This window comes from Equus quagga, chromosome 8 (genome assembly GCF_021613505.1).
Source record: "Equus quagga isolate Etosha38 chromosome 8, UCLA_HA_Equagga_1.0, whole genome shotgun sequence".
NCBI lineage: Eukaryota > Metazoa > Chordata > Mammalia > Perissodactyla > Equidae > Equus > Equus quagga.
Window position 1 is genome coordinate 53,034,550 of NC_060274.1, and position 21,149 is coordinate 53,055,698.

General features: G+C 35.8%; 1 protein-coding gene across 3 annotated transcripts in view; it reads right to left on the reverse strand.

The window, feature by feature from the left end:
* SEMA3E (semaphorin 3E) overlaps window positions 1–21,149 on the reverse strand; it is a 260,812-nt gene that overhangs the window by 114,162 nt on the left and 125,501 nt on the right. For all 3 annotated transcript variants that reach the window (XM_046668802.1, XM_046668801.1, XM_046668803.1), the window contains exon 2: window positions 730–890. In XM_046668802.1, the coding sequence (XP_046524758.1) occupies window positions 730–890 (161 nt within the window). The remainder of the gene's footprint in view (window positions 1–729; window positions 891–21,149) is intronic.

The window sequence follows — 21,149 nt, forward strand, 5'->3', positions numbered from 1 at the left end:
GCTTTAAAAAATATGGATAGTGATCATTTTAACAAACATAGAAATAAATTATTAAATTATAAGAAAATATGTAATACATTTATGCAAAAAAATTAATAGTATAAATATTTCTGCATCTTTTATATAAGGTTGACATGGGTCTGAAAAAAGTTTAGCCCAATTCAGTTCTGTATAAGCATAGACTACAAAAACTACTTTTCTTCTTATTAAGTTAAACTTTCCTTGAAAATCTTGGGCATTTGCCTATTTTAATATACTTTAATCCTCCAGGTTTAAGGAGCATCCATCTGAATTAGTGATATTACCAATAGAACTACATGAGTTCACTATATCAAGATGACACATCCATATTTCTTCAGGCTGGGATTTTGGAGTAATAAAGCCTAAGGGGACTACTACAAATCAGCATGTTCCAAATCCAGGTCTCAGGATAGCGGATGTGGTGACAAGGGCCATCATGCAAGAGTAATGGCAAATGCTCCAATCTGAAGTCTTCTGGGAAAACAGAGATCACTGGTGTGCTGAAAAAGTTCATTCTTGATAATTGATAAGCTTTTCTCAAAATGATTTCATGTTTAACGAATATTTTATTTCTATCAATAAATTATCACTCAGAATGTTAAAGTGGCCAAGAAAATGAAAAAACTAATCCAAGTAACACCCGTACAAGAAGATATCTCCCTCACCCCTTTTCTTTCCCTCCTGAAATATAGTTTGATGTTTCCATACCTCTCTATAGCCATTGTTGATTTGTTCCAAGCTGAGGGAATATATAAGATCCTTGCCTCCCACGAAGAGTCTCTCTTGATATTCATCCAGCAGCATTGTATGCAGATCAAGAAATCCAAAAGGGCTGTGAAAGATTGATGTTCTGTTTAGATCCAAAAGCTCTGAAATGTAAAAGGAAATGTATGCTAAACACAAGAGAAAATACAGTACTTTTATAACACTTTTCTCATGGCTTTATTTTCATACTTTTGGAACTGTGTAGTTAACATTCATTTCATCATAAATATAAAGACTTTAAAATTTCTTACTCAAGATTAAAACTATACAGTGCACTAACAATACTGTATTGTATATTTGAAAGTTGCTAAGAGAGTAGATCTTAAAAGTCCTCAGTACAACAGAAAGATTCTAACTGTGAGGTGATGGATGTTAACTAAACTTATTGTGGTAACCATTTCTATATATATATTTATATACATATCGAATCAATATGTTGTATACCTTAAACTTATACAATGTTATATATCAACTATATCTCAATAAAACTGGAAAAATTAAAAAAAATTTGTTCAACATGTAGAAAGAGTGCAACTGGGAATAAATTTTAATATGCACAAATTAAAATCTTTTATAAGTTTATGAATATAAAAACTTCGAGTCAACTTAACATGTAGGGGAAATATCCTATGTTTTTAAATATAGAGGGAATATTCCTTCACAATCTTTAATGTAAAGTGTTATGTGGAAAAGTCATTTTATTATGACTTTTATATTTACTTCTCTTATGTGTAACAAAAATCTCAAATGTATAATAAATATTCTCAAAACGTGTCCACTTGATTCCAGATGAACACCAACTCAGAAAAAATGTTTCCAGTTGATACCGGTTTTGAAAGTCACATCCAAAATTAAATTGTCCATGTCTGGAAACTATCAGGGTTGTTAATACAGTGAGGTAACACATGGTAGCATTCAGTACATTGGGCATGACTGATAATACTGGTGGGGATCTACATTTTATCATTGTGATTTTGGCTAGGGTTTATGCATTCATCCCTATGTCCGAAATTACAAATTATTTGTTTCAGCTATACATACATTTAATTTTAGAAAGTCAGAATCTGGCAAACCTCTCATGTGTGTGCATTTGTCTGTTTTCTTGCTTAAAGTATTTAATCGTATATGTAGTTCAGCACTTAAGGTTAGTATATAATATATGACAGCCTTTGATGACGAGAGAGTATATTGGCCCGAAGGCTAGAGCCTGCATGCTGAAGAATTCCTGGAGAAGCTCCTTGGAAAATATTGACAAGTTAGAAGATAACTTCATCTTCCAAAGGTCAATGCCTAATGCATCTGACAGAAAATGTGGAATATTGGTGAGCAGAACACTGAAACACAGAGAGCAATAGGAATTATGACAAATCTAGAGCATTGTGCCCAGTCTTACCTCATCTGTTTCTGAGAAAAGAGAGATGAAATGTCTTTTCCCCACTATTAAGAATGTATTCACTGCCTATATCTATACTCTGAAATTGTTGATGTCCAAAATTGTGTAGAGTAGGGTTAACTTTAAATCTTTAGTTTTAAATAAGCAATACTGCTAAAATCAAAGCATCTCTTCTAAAGAACTTGCGATATTGAGTCATTTGACTATTGACCTAAATAAAGAAACTGAGAACAAGTTTTGATGAAGGGATGGAGAGTATAACAAGGTGCTTTATTTGGAGAGGAAGAAAATAGTAATTTGAGAGATTAGGGGTTCTTGAATCCTGAGAGACAAATTTGTCAAAGTAGAATCACACAGTTTCCCTTCCTTACTAGTCATTCACAAACAGCAAGAGCTGCATATTTTAGGGATCCAATACCATAACAAAAATATAGATCAAAGCTATCCACTACTGTCATACCTTGTCATTATATATAATCATTTATGGTTTTATATCAGAGTTGCTAAGTGGACTCTTTGGCAGAAGAGGTTCCCCAGTTATTAGGATAGATTGCTACAACCCCCAAGTTTTATGCACAGTGAAATCATTATCTGAAAGGAGGCAACTGATCAAAGAATGGTTACATATTAGCTAGAATTAGCAGGTCTCTAAATTACAGTTACCAGACACACTAAGATGCAGAACTTAGGAGACTAAGTTTGCCGGAAAATAAGAGAAAATCATGAAAAGAGTCAAACTTGAGGGCCCTACCCTAATGTGTTGCCACAGTGGAGTAGTCTATGCCAATATCAAAAAGTCTGAATTAGAATAAATGGCAGGTCAACCATTAAAGGAGGCACTCCATGAATGAATTCCATCTCTCTATGGCCAAGCCTATCCCATGAGATCACAAAGATGCACCCATGTTCCTGCAGAGACATAGTTTGGAAAATGCAAAGGGAAAAAACTGCAGTGTGCATTCAACTAATGCAAATTCGTTAAACGTTCGCTTCTTATAGCTTTTACATTTATCTTTTTTCACCACAACAGTAAACAACCATAGCATAACAGTTTAAATTACCATTGTCCTTTATTTTACTGATGGAGAAACTCAAGAGCCCAAAGACTAAATGACCATCCTACAAATATACAATATTACAACAAAAATCGCTCAAATACTGAAAAAACATGAGAATTAAAGTACAACAGATGTGTATATCATAAGAGAAAGTCCTGTAGACTGAGAATCTGGAGAGCCAGGTTCTAGTCTTGGCTTTGCCATGAACCTTGAACAACCACCTTAGCTCTTTAGATTGTTTTCCTCATGTGTTAATCACCCTTCCACCTTCAAAATTCTGAATTCTCTGACTAAATTGCATCTCTAAAATGGAGGTGGCAACACATTGTAAAAAAATAAACCCAACATACAGATGTTTTACAGAGCTTTTCAAAGTATAGTGCTAAACCTATATTTTTAGAAGCTTAACAAGTAGTGGGAATGGTCCATGAACAAGTCTAAATACCACGCCCCATATTTAAGCTTGCCTAAAGATTAGTTAAAAATTCATTTCTGACTTCTCATATATTTAAATTATTATAGAGTCAGAGAATACTTTTTTTTAAGTTATAAGGAATTTTGGAGCTTATTTATTTTGACTCATTCTTATTGCCTCAGAGGAAATTGCTGCCAAGATATGTTTGGATACATAAAATGGAATATTGTATGCATGCCTTAGGCAATACGTCATGAAATCTCATTTCATTTATGAAGAAACTTCCTTGAATAATTTCTAAAGTAATTTTTTAAACTTATAAGACCCAGCAAATAGACTGTAGTTTTCTTTAAACATTTTCACAATATGAAAGAAGCGTATCGAATGCTTCTGCAACTCTCTGCTTTGACCATCACTGTACAACAGAATAGTGCCAACAAATGATTCCTGGGAAGTTCAGGCTTGTCAGTAGATGTATTATTTCAGAATCATGGTACTAATCAAAATATATCCATGCAACAGTTTATATTTTTCTTGTCCATTTGCACAGGCATAAATTCTGATTGCAATCTTTAATTGTCTCTATGACCAAAACTATCCTTCCTGTCTGTGATTCTCCAACATCCTTGACTTTAAGTCAAGAAAAGTTAAAAGTATCCATTATGGGTAAATATTTGTGCTGTAGACATATCTGGAATAATGGTCACAGCAGAATTCTTTAATAGAAACTTTTTTTTAAAAGGTTGTGTATATTTATGCTTCAACTTAACTCCGGTTCTCTTTTATTTAACTTGCCTCTTCCTAAAAATGATCTGAGATGACTTATACAAATATAGTCAACTGAACAAACAAATATATTGCTAGAAGTGTTCAGATGAAGGCAAAAATAAAAAAAAAACAAAGAAAATAAGATAAGGCTGGAATAAATTTTATTTACTGAAAGTCATTCTCTAATATCCTATATATTGTTAGAGTGAATACCAACATTGACTCCAGGCTTCCTAAAATTCAAAGTAAAAGTCACAACAAAACAAGAGAAAAACTATATCAGTTACTTAAGAGCACTGCCTGGTGTAATAGTTAATTTTACGTGTCAACTTGGCTGGATCATGGGATGCCCAGATATTTAGATAAAGACGATTTCTTGGTGTATCTGTGAGGGTGTTTCTGGATGAGATCAGCATTTGAACTGGTGGACTCACTAAAGCAGATTGCCCTCTCTGATGTGGGTGGGCCTCATCCAATATGTTGAGGGTCTGAGTAGAACAAAAGGTAGCAGAAGGAAAAGTTCACTCCTTTTTTCTGCCTGACTGATTGAGCTGGAACATCAGTCTTCTCCTGTCCTGAGACTGAGACTTTCGTCATCAGCTACCTGGTTCTTAGGCCTTTGGATTCACAGTGAACTACACCACCAGGTTTCCTGACTCTCCAGGATGCAGACAGCACATTGTGGGACTTCTCAGCCTCTGTACAGCATAAACCAATTCCTCATTATATATAAAATCTCCTATTGGTTCTATAGATTCCGTTTCTCTGGAGAACTCTGACTTATACACGTGGTATTAAGGGCTAATAAGAATGCTGAAAAATACTATGATGGATACCCAACATCACTAAAAAATAAGGTATTAAGTGCCATACCTCTGCTTATAATTACATCCGTCAATACAAGCCAACCGAATTTATATCAAAGTGACTACCAGAAGTGACTTTGTGGCCATGGGTGGCTATGTTAGTCAGGACATTAATGACTGCAATGAACAGATGTTAACTAAATCAGGGTAATGCAAATCCAAGGACAGAAAACCAGGTATCATGGTAATTAAAAAAACCAACAGAAGCACAAGGTAATTTATCTCTTAGAAGATGGTGGATCTTTGCTTCTTGCTTCTCTTAACACCACTGCTTCACTGTACTGATTCTAAAGGTTTTATTCGTTAGTTTGTTCATGGCCAAATATGTCTGCATTAGCCCCCAATTGTATGACCTTTCAATTCTCACTCCACCACTGTATGACAATAGTTTTTGCATTTTTCAATTCAAATCCTCAAGGAAAAGAATGTAATTGCCTTAGTCAAGGTTCACAATTCATAGATTGCTGGCTTCCTCTAGATTGGATGCTTTGGGATCAATTATCCATCCATAATTAAATGTGGAAGCCATGTGGTAGTGTAGTCCCTATAAGTATGGGGGGGTCAGACCTCTTACCATGAAGCATATGTATCAATCCCAAAGGCAAACCTATCCAGTCTGTCTTTATTCATGGATAAATTTATAGTAACATAGATTCATTACAATCTGTATTTCCACTAGATTGAATAAGTTGACCCACTGTATATAGATGTTCAATATAATCTTATTAAGTGTTGAAGAACATCTGCCAAAAATGAAAGTTTGGGTTTTTCACTAGTTGATCTTGAGCCATCTTTTGTAATAACTGAATTATTAAAGTCACTCATACAACTGGAGAATAAACCTTAGTGACTGCACGGAGAATATTTCCACTTCTTTTCTCCTTTGGAATGAGGAAACACTCACCTCTCTGATCCATATGAAATTTCTAGGAATTGAAGTATGCTTTATTTCTAAGAAGAGTATTGTAAACATAAAAGCAATTAATAAGATAAAAACAGGAAAGTTTGGTAAATCATGGAATTCCAAAGTTTAACAAAGTAGAAACATAATTATTTAAAAAAACCTGACAAATGTACTTATTTACAGCATAGATATGGAAAAAAGTTATTGTTCTTTCAATATGTTGGAAAAAATATTTTAAAGAAAAAAGAAAAATTATCACCTCTGTTCTGTAAATAAACGTGTCATAAAGAAGAAGACAAAAACTAATTCACATAAAAAGAACTTAACGTCATTAGATGTACAAAGAGATGGATGTGAAAATATCATTTTAAATGGTATTTTTAAAAATTACAATAACCAGTGAAAATGAGGTTCCGGATATTGCTATTAGGACTCTTCTAGAGGCTAGACAATATAGAAATGTGACATTTCTATATTATTAAATTTTTTTCCAGTGAACATGTATTACTTTATTAAAAACAAAATTATCTTATAAATAAAAGGGGGAGGAGGAGGGAAATGGCCTTATAGTTTCATGCAACCAAATTTCCTCATATATCTTGATATTGTTCTTCCCAGTCCTGACTCTCAAAATGGTAATAACATTTAATTAGTATTTATTGAGTAGTTATGTATCACATATTGTCTAACAGCTTTGGCATTTATTATCTAATTTAATCATGTGGCACTTCCATGAAGTAAGACCTACAACTATCCCATTTTCTAGATGCAGAAAGAGAGATTTTAAGAGATTCCGTGCACAGTTAAGGTTATTTGGTCAGGATTGGTGCCAAAATTTGAACAAGAGAAGTTGACTGGAAAGCCTTGCTATTACCAATGTACATGAGACAGGGTGTCTACCACCACTATGAACTCACACAGCTTGGCCATCCCCAGTTCTGGTCCTCAGAGTCAAAGAGCCAAAAGATTGTTTGACTTATTAAAAACTTGTTCCTTATTAACAGTGACTCCATAACCTATTATATATAAAACTCCTTACAGAAGCAACTGAGAAAAGTCCAGTCTGTTAAGGAATTATGTGTCTGAAATTGAATGCATTTTTGCAGAGCCTGATATAACTAAGATAAAATGGAAAGTTTCCCAATATTTGGGATTGATGTAATTCAAAATAAATCAACAGCAAAAACATCAACAGGAAAAGTCAAGTTAATATCAATTTTAATTTTAACTCTCTTTAATTTGTTATTTTATAAAGTGCCTCAAATAACTACAGAAATTTTCATGTTGCTTTGACTTATCAATTCATGACATTTTCAGTTTCATACATCTTGTGAGAAAACTGAAATATTTTTACTGAATTTTCCATAGAGCTTCAAAATGTATTAAACGTTTTTTTGGTGTATCTGAAAGGCAAAAGAAAGTCACACAGGAAGCTTTTCTCTCTCCTTAAGAATTTTTCCTCTTTTTAGTTTTAGAGCAAGCACTTTAAGCCCTATTAGTGATCTTAGCTCCAAATTAAAGTCTGTGGACTTGGCATATTCACCAAGCAGTGGCTAACTTCTTGATCTCTTTGCACTGCTTCAAGTTGCTGAGACGAAAGAATCAGACAACATGCAGGAAGAGGGGGACAAAAGAAATTCTAATCTTAGGTAATCTCCAGAAAACACAGTGCAAATAATGGCCAGCACTGACTCGGTTAAAAGGAGGGAGCTCATCTTGAATTCCTCCTACTCTAAAAATAACACGAATTACTTGGGGGCAGGCAGTGGACAAAGAAACAAGACTAAACTGAGATGCACCAGCTCTGAGTTCATCCGGAAATTTTCTCAAGAGGGAACTAATTATTATTGCTAAGCTGCATGCTAATTATCAGCTGTCAATGAAGATATACACAGAGGATTTAGTCATTTCCTCTCATAGCCTTTCTTTTTAACCTGCAAGGGAAATAGCTTTAAAACTCATTGACATCAACATATCACAGAGACATTTCTCTTCACTTTGTCAAAATATGTTTAAATTCCACACATCCATGTGTAAGATGAGGGAGGTGGGCGTACACATTCAGTTCTCAAACAAAAATAGATTTCCAAGGGAGGGGCCGTTTCTTCTTGAATGCACACTTCTTCCACTGTCACCTGCAAAGTAGTGACTTCCTGAGACCCAGGACTTCAAACTTTTCATTATTTTCCAAATCAATTATTGTATTCAATGCATACATTAAAATTAACTCAACAATAAAATGTTGAATTGCACACGTAAGCATTGCAAATGAAAATGAAATATAGATATGACTATTAGAAATTTACTTCAACTTAGTTTAAAAGGAAAAGGTTTCTCACAACATGCTTTGATGATTTTGACAGATCTGATCAATGATTGCTAATGGCTTGTAATAATGTTGAAACAAAGTGGTAAACAAATAAGCAATTAACTTTTATAAAGTGTAAACAGGAGATAGCTCAATGGTTTGCTAGTTGCTCTTTCTAGCAACGGACTGTGGCTGGCCTTTCATGCATTCTCTGAACTTTTAGATTCTCTTTCTTACAAGTCAAAGGTCCACAACAGGTATTGTGGTGCTCCAAGCTTTAATCATAAACCACTTGCAACAAAAGCAAAAAGTGTTCAAATGCACATAGCTTAGACATCAAATAGCCTTTTATTCCCTCAATCAAGGAAAACAAAATATGTCACAATTTTTAAATTCCTCATGTTCCTATTTTATATAAATTATTACTCAGTATTATACATGATATTCTGGCTTATAGGCCTCTGAACTCGTCCGTGAACACTAGGTCACCATGCGACAAGGTTACACAGAATCATTGTCTATCCATGTACTATGCATGTGTGTGTTTGTGTGCACATTATTTAAATTATTAAACTGAAAAAATCAAAGAATATAAAGTGCTACTTCATAAAAGTCAATGACTTAACTATTTTTAAATGCTTAACTGTTTAATCATGATTATACTTTATTTCATTGGTGGCCAAAGGGCCAAGTCCTATGTGAATAGCTTCCTAAATTGAACCTGCATGCCAGGGGTACCCTGAACTGGGACCACAGTGTATCATTCGACCAACATTCCTTTAAGGCCTTGTAAACTAGGTCATGTTATTCTAAATGTAATGGGAGGGGCTTCAAAGGTTTTAAGAGCAATTATACGACCAGACCAATTTTAAAAATACCAATTGGTTTCAAGATGCATAACGGGCAGAAGAGGCAAGAGGTGGATGAAACGAGTGTTAAAGACTATTTTTTTAGGAGCAAGTGAGGAGAATTTAGTCGCAAAGCACGGTACACTTGGAGAGAGAGACCTGAAGGAGTAAATGGAAGAAAGCTGGGCATCACATCTTACACAAGGTAAAAGTATGTTTTTCTTAATTTAAGTTATTTTAGGATTAGAATAACAGATTATAATTCAATTTTGTGAAAAAATCAATATATATTGAACATCCACTGTACTAGGTACTGTATCTGGGGTTTCAGAGAGATATTAATGATCAATATCATCTGTAAAAATAACACAAATAAGATTTTGGTATTCCTCATTTTATTTCTGTAAAGTAATTTTAGAGGTAAGGTTTCTCAAACTTATGTACTTGATGAAATTGAGCCTATTCACTTATATTTTTTTTTTTAAAGAAAATACATTTTATGGTTCAAAATCAGAAAGAAAAGAAAGGTTTAAAATAAATAAACTTCCTCCCATTTGGACACCTTCTTCCTGTACAGTTCTTGCTCCTTTGCTCTCAATGGCTGAACCCTGTCTGGTTTCTTGGGTATTTTTTCAGAATTTCTTATGCATGTACAACAAATAAGCTATATAGATTTTTCATACATTCCTAACTTTTTTGTGTGCACAAAAAAGAATCATAATGTAAATCCTGTTCTGTACTTGTTTTTCTTCATTTACTATGTCTTGGAAATCTTTCTGTATCAAAATTGGAGGAGTGTACAGCGGCATGATATTCCATTTTATGGATCATCTGTTGGCAGGCATTTAAATTCTGTCAAATTTTTGCTATTAAAAACAGCACTACAGGGGCCAGCCCCGTGGCGCAGCAGTTAAGTTTGCACGTTCTGCTTTGGCAGTTTGGGGTTTGCTGGTTTGGATCCCAGGTGAGGATCTACGCACTGCTTGTCAAGCTATGCTGTGGCAGGCATCCCACATATAAAGTAGACGAAGATGGGCATGGATGTTAGCTCAGGGCTAATCTTCCTCAAAAAAAAAAAAAAGCACTATAATGTATATACATGAATATATGTTAATTTGCTTATATGAAAATATATTTATAACATACATTTTTAGAAGTGGAGTTACTGGTCAAAAGATACCTGAATTTGTAATTTTTCACAGATACTGTCAACTTGCCTCCATGGGGATTCTATCAGTTTAAAGTTCCACTACTATATGTGAGAGTGACTGTTTCCAGGTAGCCTTGACAATAGTGTGTTATTAAAGTTTTAGGATTTTTGCTGATCTGATGGGAGAAATACAAATTAAATTTACATTTCTCCTCTCATGGGTGAAGTTAAGCATCTTATCATATATCTTACAGTACTTTGTCTTTACTTTTTGTCATTTTTCTCTTTATGTCTATTGCCTATTTTTCTACAGGATTAAAGATACTTTGTCAACATCTGAATTTAAGAAATTTTCAAACTGTTAAGTTTTATGTTATATGAAATCATGGTTGAAAGATGAAGGAGGCTAGGTGCTTAAATGTAGAAATTTGTGCTTCAACCATGTTATAAAAATATTTTAATGTGTTACATTTTTGCTTTAGTAACTAGAGTTAATTCTTCATTATCCCATGTAATTAACCAGTTTTGCAATTAATAGTTCACCAAAAAAATGTTATGAATCAGAAGTGGGCAGGGCACATGGTCAGTCTCCCAGAGGCTGAGTATAGATGTCAGCAAACTCCCAGACACAACTGTTCAGCTGGAGAGTTATGTGGGAACAGAAATGCATAGACTTGGCCACAGAGGAGGTGCCACAGTCAGGGTGGAGACAGCAGGCTCACAACTAGAGGCCTCAGTGAGATTCTTCCTTCCCAATGACACAACTGTTGATGCAGACTTTTCTTTCTTCTCATCCACCCTCCCTGTCTTCAGGGCCATGTTTTCCATCTGGCCTTTTCAGGCTCCAAGCCCCCTCAGACTTCTTCTGGACTTTTCCTGTAACTCCATTTTTGAAGCTCCCTATTGAACAAATTTTTACCCATTTGTTTTTTTTTTTTTTTTTTAAGATTTTATTTTTTCCTTTTTCTCCCCAAAGCTCCCCCGGTACATAGTTGTATATTCTTTGTTGTGGGTCCTTCTAGTTGTGGTATGTGGGACGCCGCCTCAGCGTGGCTTGATGAGCAGTGTCATGTCCGCGCCCAGGATTTGAACCAACGAAACACTGGGCCGCCTGCAGCGGAGCACGCAAACTTAACCACTCGGCCACGGGGCCAGCCCCCCATTTGGTTTTGTTTTAACAATTATTTTCAGTCACTCATGATTTCACAAATCTACTAGCCTTCCTCATTCATAGATTAGGAGTTACATCAAAAGGCATAATGTTGATCATGGGGGCGGAGCAAAGTGGCGGGGTGAGCTGACCTGGGATTCTCTCCCCTCCAAAATACAACAAAGGATTGGAAAAACTGAATTTCAGAGAATAAACATAATGCCAACAAGTTAGAGACCTACAAAACCAAGAAGGCGGAGATCATAAACCCTACTTACAGCCTCAGAGGCACTGGAACGGTAGGAGAAAACATCGCTCCCTCCCCTAGAGTCTGCGATCGCTGCTGTGCGGGTCAGGAAGGAGCAGGGGAGGGGCTGTGCGACCGGGGATCATCCAGGACTCCTGCCGCTGGTTCAGTGGAAACCTGCTGATGGGGGGAAAGCTTCCGTCCATGGGGACCCCATAAACCAAGGGCCTCGGGAGACCAGAGAACAGAACTGATCTGAACCCAGACTGGCACGTGAGAGTAACAGCCCCTCCCCCCCGCCCCACAAAGCCAGTGGGTGCAGCCATCTTGCCCCAAGGCGGAGAGCTCATAACATGTGGCTCTCAACCCCCCATCTAGTGGCGACAGGCTAAAACTGCAACCGAATTCTACCACCATGTGAAAAAACCACTCCTCTACCATCTAGCAATTTATAAAAGTCCCAGACCAGAAGGAAAACAATAAAAACATAGAATTAAGTCCTGAGGACTTGGAATTAGGTAAACTAAGTGATAATGAGTTCAGAGCAGCTATAATCAAAAAACTCAATGAGGTAGAGAGAAATATAGAGAAACAAGCCGAGTTCTAGAGTTACTTCACAAAAGAGATTGAAATCATAAAGAAGAATCAAACAGAATTACTAGAGATGAAAAACACAATGGACCAGATAAAACAGAATATGGATTCCCTGAATGCCCGTGTAGACACCATAGAAGAGAAAATTAACATAATAGAAGATAGACAGGCTGAATGGCTCCAGACAGAGGAAGAAAGAGAACTAAGAATTTAAAAAAATGAGGAAAATCTCCGAGAGATAATGGATTCAATGAGGAGTAAGAACATAAGGATCATAGGAATTCCCGAGAATGTGGAAAAGGAAAATGGAGCAGAAAGTGTGCTTAACGAAATAATTGAAGAGAACTTCCCAAATCTAGGGATTGACGGAGAAATGTGTGTAGAGGAGGGTTTTAGATCTCCTAGATTTGTCAATGTAAAAAGACCTACAGCAAGGCACATAGTAGTAAAATTGGCAAAAAGGAAAGACAAGGAAAGAATACTCAGGGAAGTAAGAAAAAAAAAAGAGAATAACCTATAAAGGAGCCCCTATCAGACTGTCAGCGGATTTCTCTACAGAAACCTTACAAGCTAGGAGAGAATGGAGTGACATATTCAAAGCTTTAAAAGGTAAAAATCTTCAGCCAAGAATACTCTATCCAGCAAGAATTTCCTTCAGATATGAGGGAGAAATTAAATCTTTTCCAGACAAACAAAAGTTAAGGGAATTTGTAACTAAAAGCCCTCCATTACAAGAAATCCTCAAGAAGGCTCTCATACCTGAAAAAAGAAAAAAGGGAGAAAGGGGACACAATCCACAGACTAGGGAGACCAATGGATAGAACCAGAACAGGATAGCAAATATTCAACTATAGCATTAGGGTGAAGGTAAGGAAACTACCAAAGCAAGGACGATCTTATCACTCTAACTACAAATTCATAAGACGAGTTAGAATAAAAAATGAAAATAATTATTTAGGAGGGGAAGAGCAAAGGGTCTAAATCAGTATTGGTCAAGTAAGTAAGAGACCACCAGAGAATAGACTATATTATACACGAGATTCTAAATACAAACTTCAAGGTAGACACTAAAATAAAGTACAGAACAGAGTCACAAATCATAAATAAGGAAAAATCTAAGAAACCTAGCATAAGAAATTGCAGTATTAAATGGGTAGTCTAAAGCAAACAGGAAAAGAAACACAGGAAAACAAGATAATGAGCGACAGATTGACAGCATTAAGTCCACATGCATCAATAATCACTCTCAATGTAAAGGGATTGAACTCTCCAATAAAAAGACCCAGAGTGGCAAAATGGATTAAAGAACAAGATCCAACAATTTGTTGCCTCCAGGAAACACACCTCAGCCACAAGGACAAACACAGACTCAGGGTGAAGGGATGGAGGACAATACTTCAAGCTAATAGCAAGGAAAAAAAGGCAGGTGTTGCAGTTCTTATATCAGACCAAGTAGATTTCAAAATAAGACAGGTAAAGAGAGACACAGAGGGACAATATATAATGATCAAAGGGACACTTCATCAAGAAGAGATAATGCTTATAAATATCTATGCACCCAACACAGGAGCACCAAGATTCATAAAGCAACTATTAACAGACCTAAAGGAAGATGTTAAAAACAACACAATAACAGTAGGGGACCTCAACACCCCACTCACATCAATTGACAGATCATCCAGACAGAAAATCAACAAGGAAATAGTGGAACTAAATGAAAAACTAAAACAATTGGACTTAATAGACATATATAGATCACTTCACCCTGAAAGAGCTGAATACACATTCTTCTCAAGCGCACATGGAACATTCTCAAGGATAGACCATATGTTGGGAAACAAGGCAAGCCTCTACAAATTTAAAAAAAATGAAATAATAGCAAGCATCTTCTTTGATCATAGTGCTATAAGGCTAGAAATTAATTACAAGAAAAAAGCTGAGAAAGGCACAAAGATGTGGAGACTAAACAACACACTACTGAACAAGCAATGGATCGTTGAAGAAATTAAAGAAGAAATAAAAAAATACCTGGAAAGAAATGAAAATGATAGCATGCCATACCAACTCATATGGGATACAAGAAAAGCTGTATTAAGAGGAAAATTCATCGCAATACAGGCACATCTTAACAAACAAGAAAAATCCCAAATAAGCAACCTTAAAGCACACCCAACTGAACTAGAGAAAAAAGAACAAATGAAGCCCAAAGTCAGCAGAAGGAGAGAAATAATAAAAATCAGAGCAGAAATAAATACTATTGAAATGAAAAAGGCAGTTGAAAGGATCGATGAAACAAAGAGCTGGTTTTTTGAGAAGATAAATAAAATGGACAAACCACTAGCCAGACTTACAAAGAAAAAAAGAGAAAAAGCTCAAATAAACAAAATCAGAAATGAGCGAGGAGAAATAACAACAGACTCTGCAGAAATACAACAGATTATAAGAGAATACTACAAAAAACTATATGCCAACAGAATGGATAACCTAGAGGAAATGGATAAATTCTTGGACTCCTACAATCTCCCAAAGCTCACTCAAGAAGAGGCAGACAATTTGAACAGATCAATCACAAGGAAAGAGATTGAAACAGCAATCAAAAACATCCCAAAGAATAAAACCCCAGGACCAGATGGCTTTCCTGGGGAATTCTACCAAACTTTCAGAGAGGATTTAATACCTATCCTTTTCAAGCTATTCCAAAAAATTAGGGAAGATGGAACACTTCCTAACACATTCTATGAGGCCAACATCACGCTGATACCAAAACCTGACAAGGACACCACGAAAAAAGAGAACTACAGGCCAATATCACTGATGAACATAGATGCAAAAATTCTAAACAAAATTTTGGCAACCAGAATTCAGCAATTCATCAAAAGGATCACACATCATGATCAGGGGGGATTCATACCAGGGACACAGGGATGGTTCAACATCTGCAAATCAATCAACGTGATACACCACATCAACAAACTGAGGAATAAAAACCACATGATCATCTCAATAGATGCAGAGAAGGCATTTGACAAGATCCAACAGCCATTTATGATAAAAACTCTGAACAAAATGGGCATAGAAGGAAACTACCTCAACATAATAAAGGCCATGTATGACAAACCCACAGCCAACATCATACTCAATGGGCAAAAACTGAACACCATCCCCCTGAAAACAGGAACGAGACAAGGATGCCCTCTATCACCACTCTTATTTAACATAGTACTGGAGGTCCTGGCCAGAGCAATCAGGCAAGAAAAAGGAATAAAAGGAATCCAAGTAGGGAGGGAAGAAGTGAAACTCTTGCTGTTTGCAGACGACATGATCTTATATATAGGAAACCCCAAAGAATCCATTGGAAAACTGTTAGAAGTAATCAACAACTACAGCAAAGTTGCAGGGTATAAAATCAATTTGCATAAATCAGTAGCATTTCTATACTCCAGTAATGAACCAACAGAAAAAGAACTCAAGAACACAATACCATTCACAATAGCAACAAAAAGAATAAAATACCTTGGGATAAATTTAACTAAGGAAGTGAAGGACCTAGATAATGAAAATTACAAGGCCTTTCTGAGAGAATTGGATGACAACATAAGGAGATGGAAAGACATTCCATGTACATGGATTGGAAGAATAAACATAGTTAAAATATCTGTTTTACCTAAAGCAATCTACAGATTCAACGCCATCCCAATCAGAATCTCAATGACATTCTTTACAGAATTAGAACAAAGAATCCTAAAATTCATATGGGGCAACAAAAGACCGCGAATTTCTAAAGCAATCCTGAGAAAAAAAGAACAAAACGGGAGGCATCACAATCCCTGACTTCAAAACATACTACAAAGCTACAGTAATCAAAACAGCATGGTGCTGGTACAAAAACAGGTGCACAGATCAACGGAACAGAATTGAAAGCCCAGAAATAAAACCACACATCTATGGACAGCTTATCTTCGACAAAGGAGCTGAGGGCCAACAATGGAGAAAAGAATGTCTTTTCAACAAATGGTGCTGGGAGAACTGGAAAGCCACATGTAAAAGAATGAAAATTGACTATTCTTTTTCACCATTCACCAAAATAAACTCAAAATGGATCAAAGCCCTAAAGGTGAGACCTGAAACCATAAGGCTTCTGGAAGAAAACGTAGGCAGTTCACTCTTTGACATCAGTATTAAAAGGATCTTTTCGGACACCATGCCTTCTCAGAGAAGGGAAACAATAGAAAGAATAAACAAATGGGACTTCATCAGACTAAAGAGCTTCCTCAAGGCAAATGAAAACAGGATTGAAACAAAAAAACAACCCACTAACTGGGAATGAAATGAAAACAGGATTGAAACAAAAAAACAACCCACTAACTGGGAAAAAATATTTGCAAGTCACATATCTGACAAAGGCTTGATATCCATAATATATAAAGAATTCTCGCCACTCAACAACAAAACATCAAACAACCCAATCAAAAAATGGGCTGGAGACATAAACAGACATTTCTCCAAAGAAGATATACTGATGGCCAATAGGCACATGAAAAGATGCTCATCATCGCTGATCATCAGGGAAATGCAAATCAAAACTACACTAAGATATCACCTTACACCCGTTAGAATGACAAAAATATCTAAAACTAATAGTAACAAATGTTGGAGAGGTTGAAAAGGAACCCTCATGCACTGCTGGTGGGAGTTCAAACTGGTGCAGCCACTATGGGAAACAGTATGGAGATTCCTCAAAAAATTAAAAATAGAGCTACCATACGATCTAGCCATCCCACTACTGGGTATTTATCCAAAGAGCTTGAAGTCGGCAATCCCAAAAGTCCTATGCACCCCAATGTTCATTGCAGCATTATTTACAATAGCCAAGACATGGAAGCAACCTAAGTGCCCATCAACAGACGGATGGATAAAGAACATGTGGTACATATATACAATGGAATACTACTCAGCTGTAAAACAGAACAAAATCATTCCATTTGAAATAACATGGATGGACCTTGAGGGAATTATGTTAAGTGAAATAAGCCAGCGAGAGAAGGATAATCTGTGTATGACTCCACTCATATGAGGAATTTAAAATTATGGACTAAGAACAGTTTTGGATACCAGGGGAAAGGTGGGGTGGGGGGTGGGCATAAAGGGTGAAGTGGTGCACCTACAACATGACTGACAAACATTAATATACGACTGAAATTTCACAAGATTGTAACCTATCATTAACTCAATAAAAAAAAGGCATAATGTTTTCTTAATAATTTACTCACTATTATAAAATATAGGAAATGTGCTTAATACATTGTTTCCCAAGGCCACTACTGGGGAGGTCAACTCTTATTTAGGGTCAGGCTGTTATTGAACACTAGCCAAGGAGAAGGCTTCTTTCATATGGAGGGAAAATGACTCATGCAAGCTGACCTTTAAACCCTACTCTTAACTTGACTCTGGTGATTTCTGGATATATGTTTCTGAGAATTCCACGATTCTGAGTAACAAGTATTTTACAAGATGTTTTAAATATTCAAAGCAGAACTTAATGAAGCCAAGAATATACGTGAAATACTGTAATGTTTTCTGTATGGCTAGTTATCCAAAACTTACCTAGATGAGGGGGATGGGAGGAAACAGGTTTCTAGAAGTCCTACAAAATGCTCTCAGTTTTGTAATAGGCAGTGTGCTGTAGGTTTGATCATCATCTGAATATCCTCGTTTCAAAATATTTTCAATCTATGAAATTGTTTTTGATTTCATTTATTTATTTGTTACTTATTTCTTAATGTTAGATGTATAAATAGGATTCATTTTGGAGTAATGCTTTAAAAGCCATTTTTTCCGGATTATACCATTTCACAATGAGTTGGCTCTCATTTAATATTTAAAACAAGAATAATAAAATAGTACTACTCTATAAATTTATATCATTTTCTGTTTTAGGATTAGGTTTAAAATAAATAAAGAATAATACGTCATAATTCATTCCCTCTAACACATATTTAACAATCCTGACTGTCATTGTTCAATCTATACCCCCACCAAAACAATGCGTTTTGTAAGATTTCTGATTTTTGAACAAAGTTGACTAATGTATACACAACTGTATTAGTATAATTAGCTATTAATTAAATTATAAATATATTTCAATGTTATCTTACCTCAGAAATGTTCTCTGCTATAAAACTAATGTATTCTCTATAATATATACATTTAATTAAGTCATGCTAAGAAGTTGGATATGCCTATTACCTATTTTTTCATTTTGTATTTGATCATTGCAGTGTTAGAGCAATATAACTTGCTAGCACATGGTATAAGTTATTTTTTATAGTTTTATTGAGATATAATTGACTTTAACATTATATTAGCTTAAGGTGTACAATACAACAATTTGATATATGTATATATTGAAAAATGTTTAACACAAAAAGTTTATTAACATCACTTCACATAGTTAAAATTTTTTTTCTTGGGATGAAAACTTTTAAGATCTACTCTGTATTTTCAGAAATACAATACAGTATTGTTAACTATAATCACCATGCTGTACATTGCATCCCCATGACTTAACTTATTTTATAACTGGAAGTTTGTACCTTTTGAACACCTTCACCCATTACCCCTACCCCTAAACTTTTGTTTTTGTAGAAATTCTGTATCTTTCTCTAACGATAACTTCATTGATCTTTGGTCTATAACACAATATTTTCCCTAATAAATATTCTGTCACATAACAACAAGCAAATTAAAACTGGAATCGCACTTTTACTTCATCATATACTGATTCAAATATTTGATATCTGAAGTTCTTCAAGGTTATATGGCTCTCAAATTTTTTATCTCCTACATTGAGCCCCAATTGTACACTTGTTTAGCCAAATGTCTACTTGACTTCTCTTACAGTCTTCACCAATTTAGCAAATGAAGACTGAACTCTTGATTTCTACCCATAAGCCAACTCCTCTCTCAGTCTTACACTTTCAGTAAATGATTCTTTGGATCTTGGCAAAAATGTAGGATTTGTGCTGATCTTTCTTTCCCTGAATGCCACACTCTCTGTCCTCAACATCTCTACCATGACCACTCAACTGGACCAGTGAAAGAGCTTCCCATTTTCCTGCTTCTACCCACCCCATTCCCCCTCCTACCCAATTGGTTTACCTCACAGTAGCCAGAGGGATTCTTTAAAAATATAAATTGGGGGTCTGGCCCTATGGCTTAGTGGTTAAATTCAGCTTGCCCTGCTTTGGCAGCCTGGGGTTCACAGGTTCAGATCCCGGGCACAGGTCTACATTACTCATCAGCCATGCTGTGGTCGTGACCCACATACAAAATAGGGAAGACTGGCACAGATGTTAGCACAGGGTGAATCTCCCTCAACAAACAAACAAACAAACAAACATAAATAAATAGATTGGGTCAGGACTTTCTTTTCTCTGCATAAAACCCTATAACTGTTTCCCAATGTCCTTAGATTAAAATCTTGGCTCAAATTCAGTCAGGATCTGTCAACTGCCTACCTCACCTTGGATGTTGCTCTACTTTCTCCCTTGCTCAGGAGCTCCAGGGCATGGGCTTTAGAGCTTTGCCCTGACTCTCCCTTCTGCCTGATGTGTGCATCCTTCTGCCCTCCACACAGCTGACTCCTCCTGTCATTCGGATCTTCTCTCCTTGAAGTCTTCCCAGTCTAAGGAATCTGAAGTTCCCACCTAGGCACCCTTAGTGGCATCACTCTTTTTTAATATCCTACATTGCATGAATGCTACTTGGCTGTTTTGTTCATCTGTTTGTATTTTTCTTTACTCATGTATTTTCTTCCTCCTCTAACAGGAAAAAAATTCCATGAGAGGAGTGATTTGTTCCCTCTTGGTCACTGTGATATCCCCAGAACCTAGACCAGTGCCAGCCATTTGTGGACTAGGCACTTGATAAAAATATGTGAAATGAATGAACTTCGCTGCATCTCAACTTCCTCATGTGTGAAATGGGGATAATAATAACTAATTAGTAGTCTTGCTGTAAGAATCAAATGATTCATAGTATCTAATGGATGGCCAATATGTATGGGTTTCTTTCTCCTTTCTTTGATGTTGATAAGTTATTGGCCAAGGGCACTAAATAAAGATTTCGCCTGTAGAAATAGACCTTTCTTAATTATATTCTGTCAAGTGCACATAGCTGCTCTCTAGGCTTATTACATAGGTTTAAAGTGAAATAGGAAATTTTGTAAGTACATGATTACTATGATCAGTGTAAACAGCTAGTCTATTTTTTAACTTAAAGCCTTGCTTTCTTACCAACAGTAGTTTGGGATAATTTTCTATTCCTTCTTGCAATCCACATCCATCTCAGCTTGCGAAAGAAAACCTGTCTTTATTTCCTTAGAAAGCTTACTGCATTTCTTTATCATTTATTTATTTATAAGCCCAATCTGAAACATGTTATACAAAACTGTCTCCACTCCACTCTTGAAATTTAAATTCTAAGTACCAGAATGGCAGGCAAAAATTCTTTCAAAATTTTTAACTTTCTTTTTACTTTTTTTTTTTTTTTTGGTAAGGAAGATTGGCCCTGAGCTAATATCCATTGCCACTCTTCCTCTTTTTGCTTGAGGAAGATTGTCCCTGAGCTAAAATCTGAGCCAACCCTCCTCCATTTTGTATGC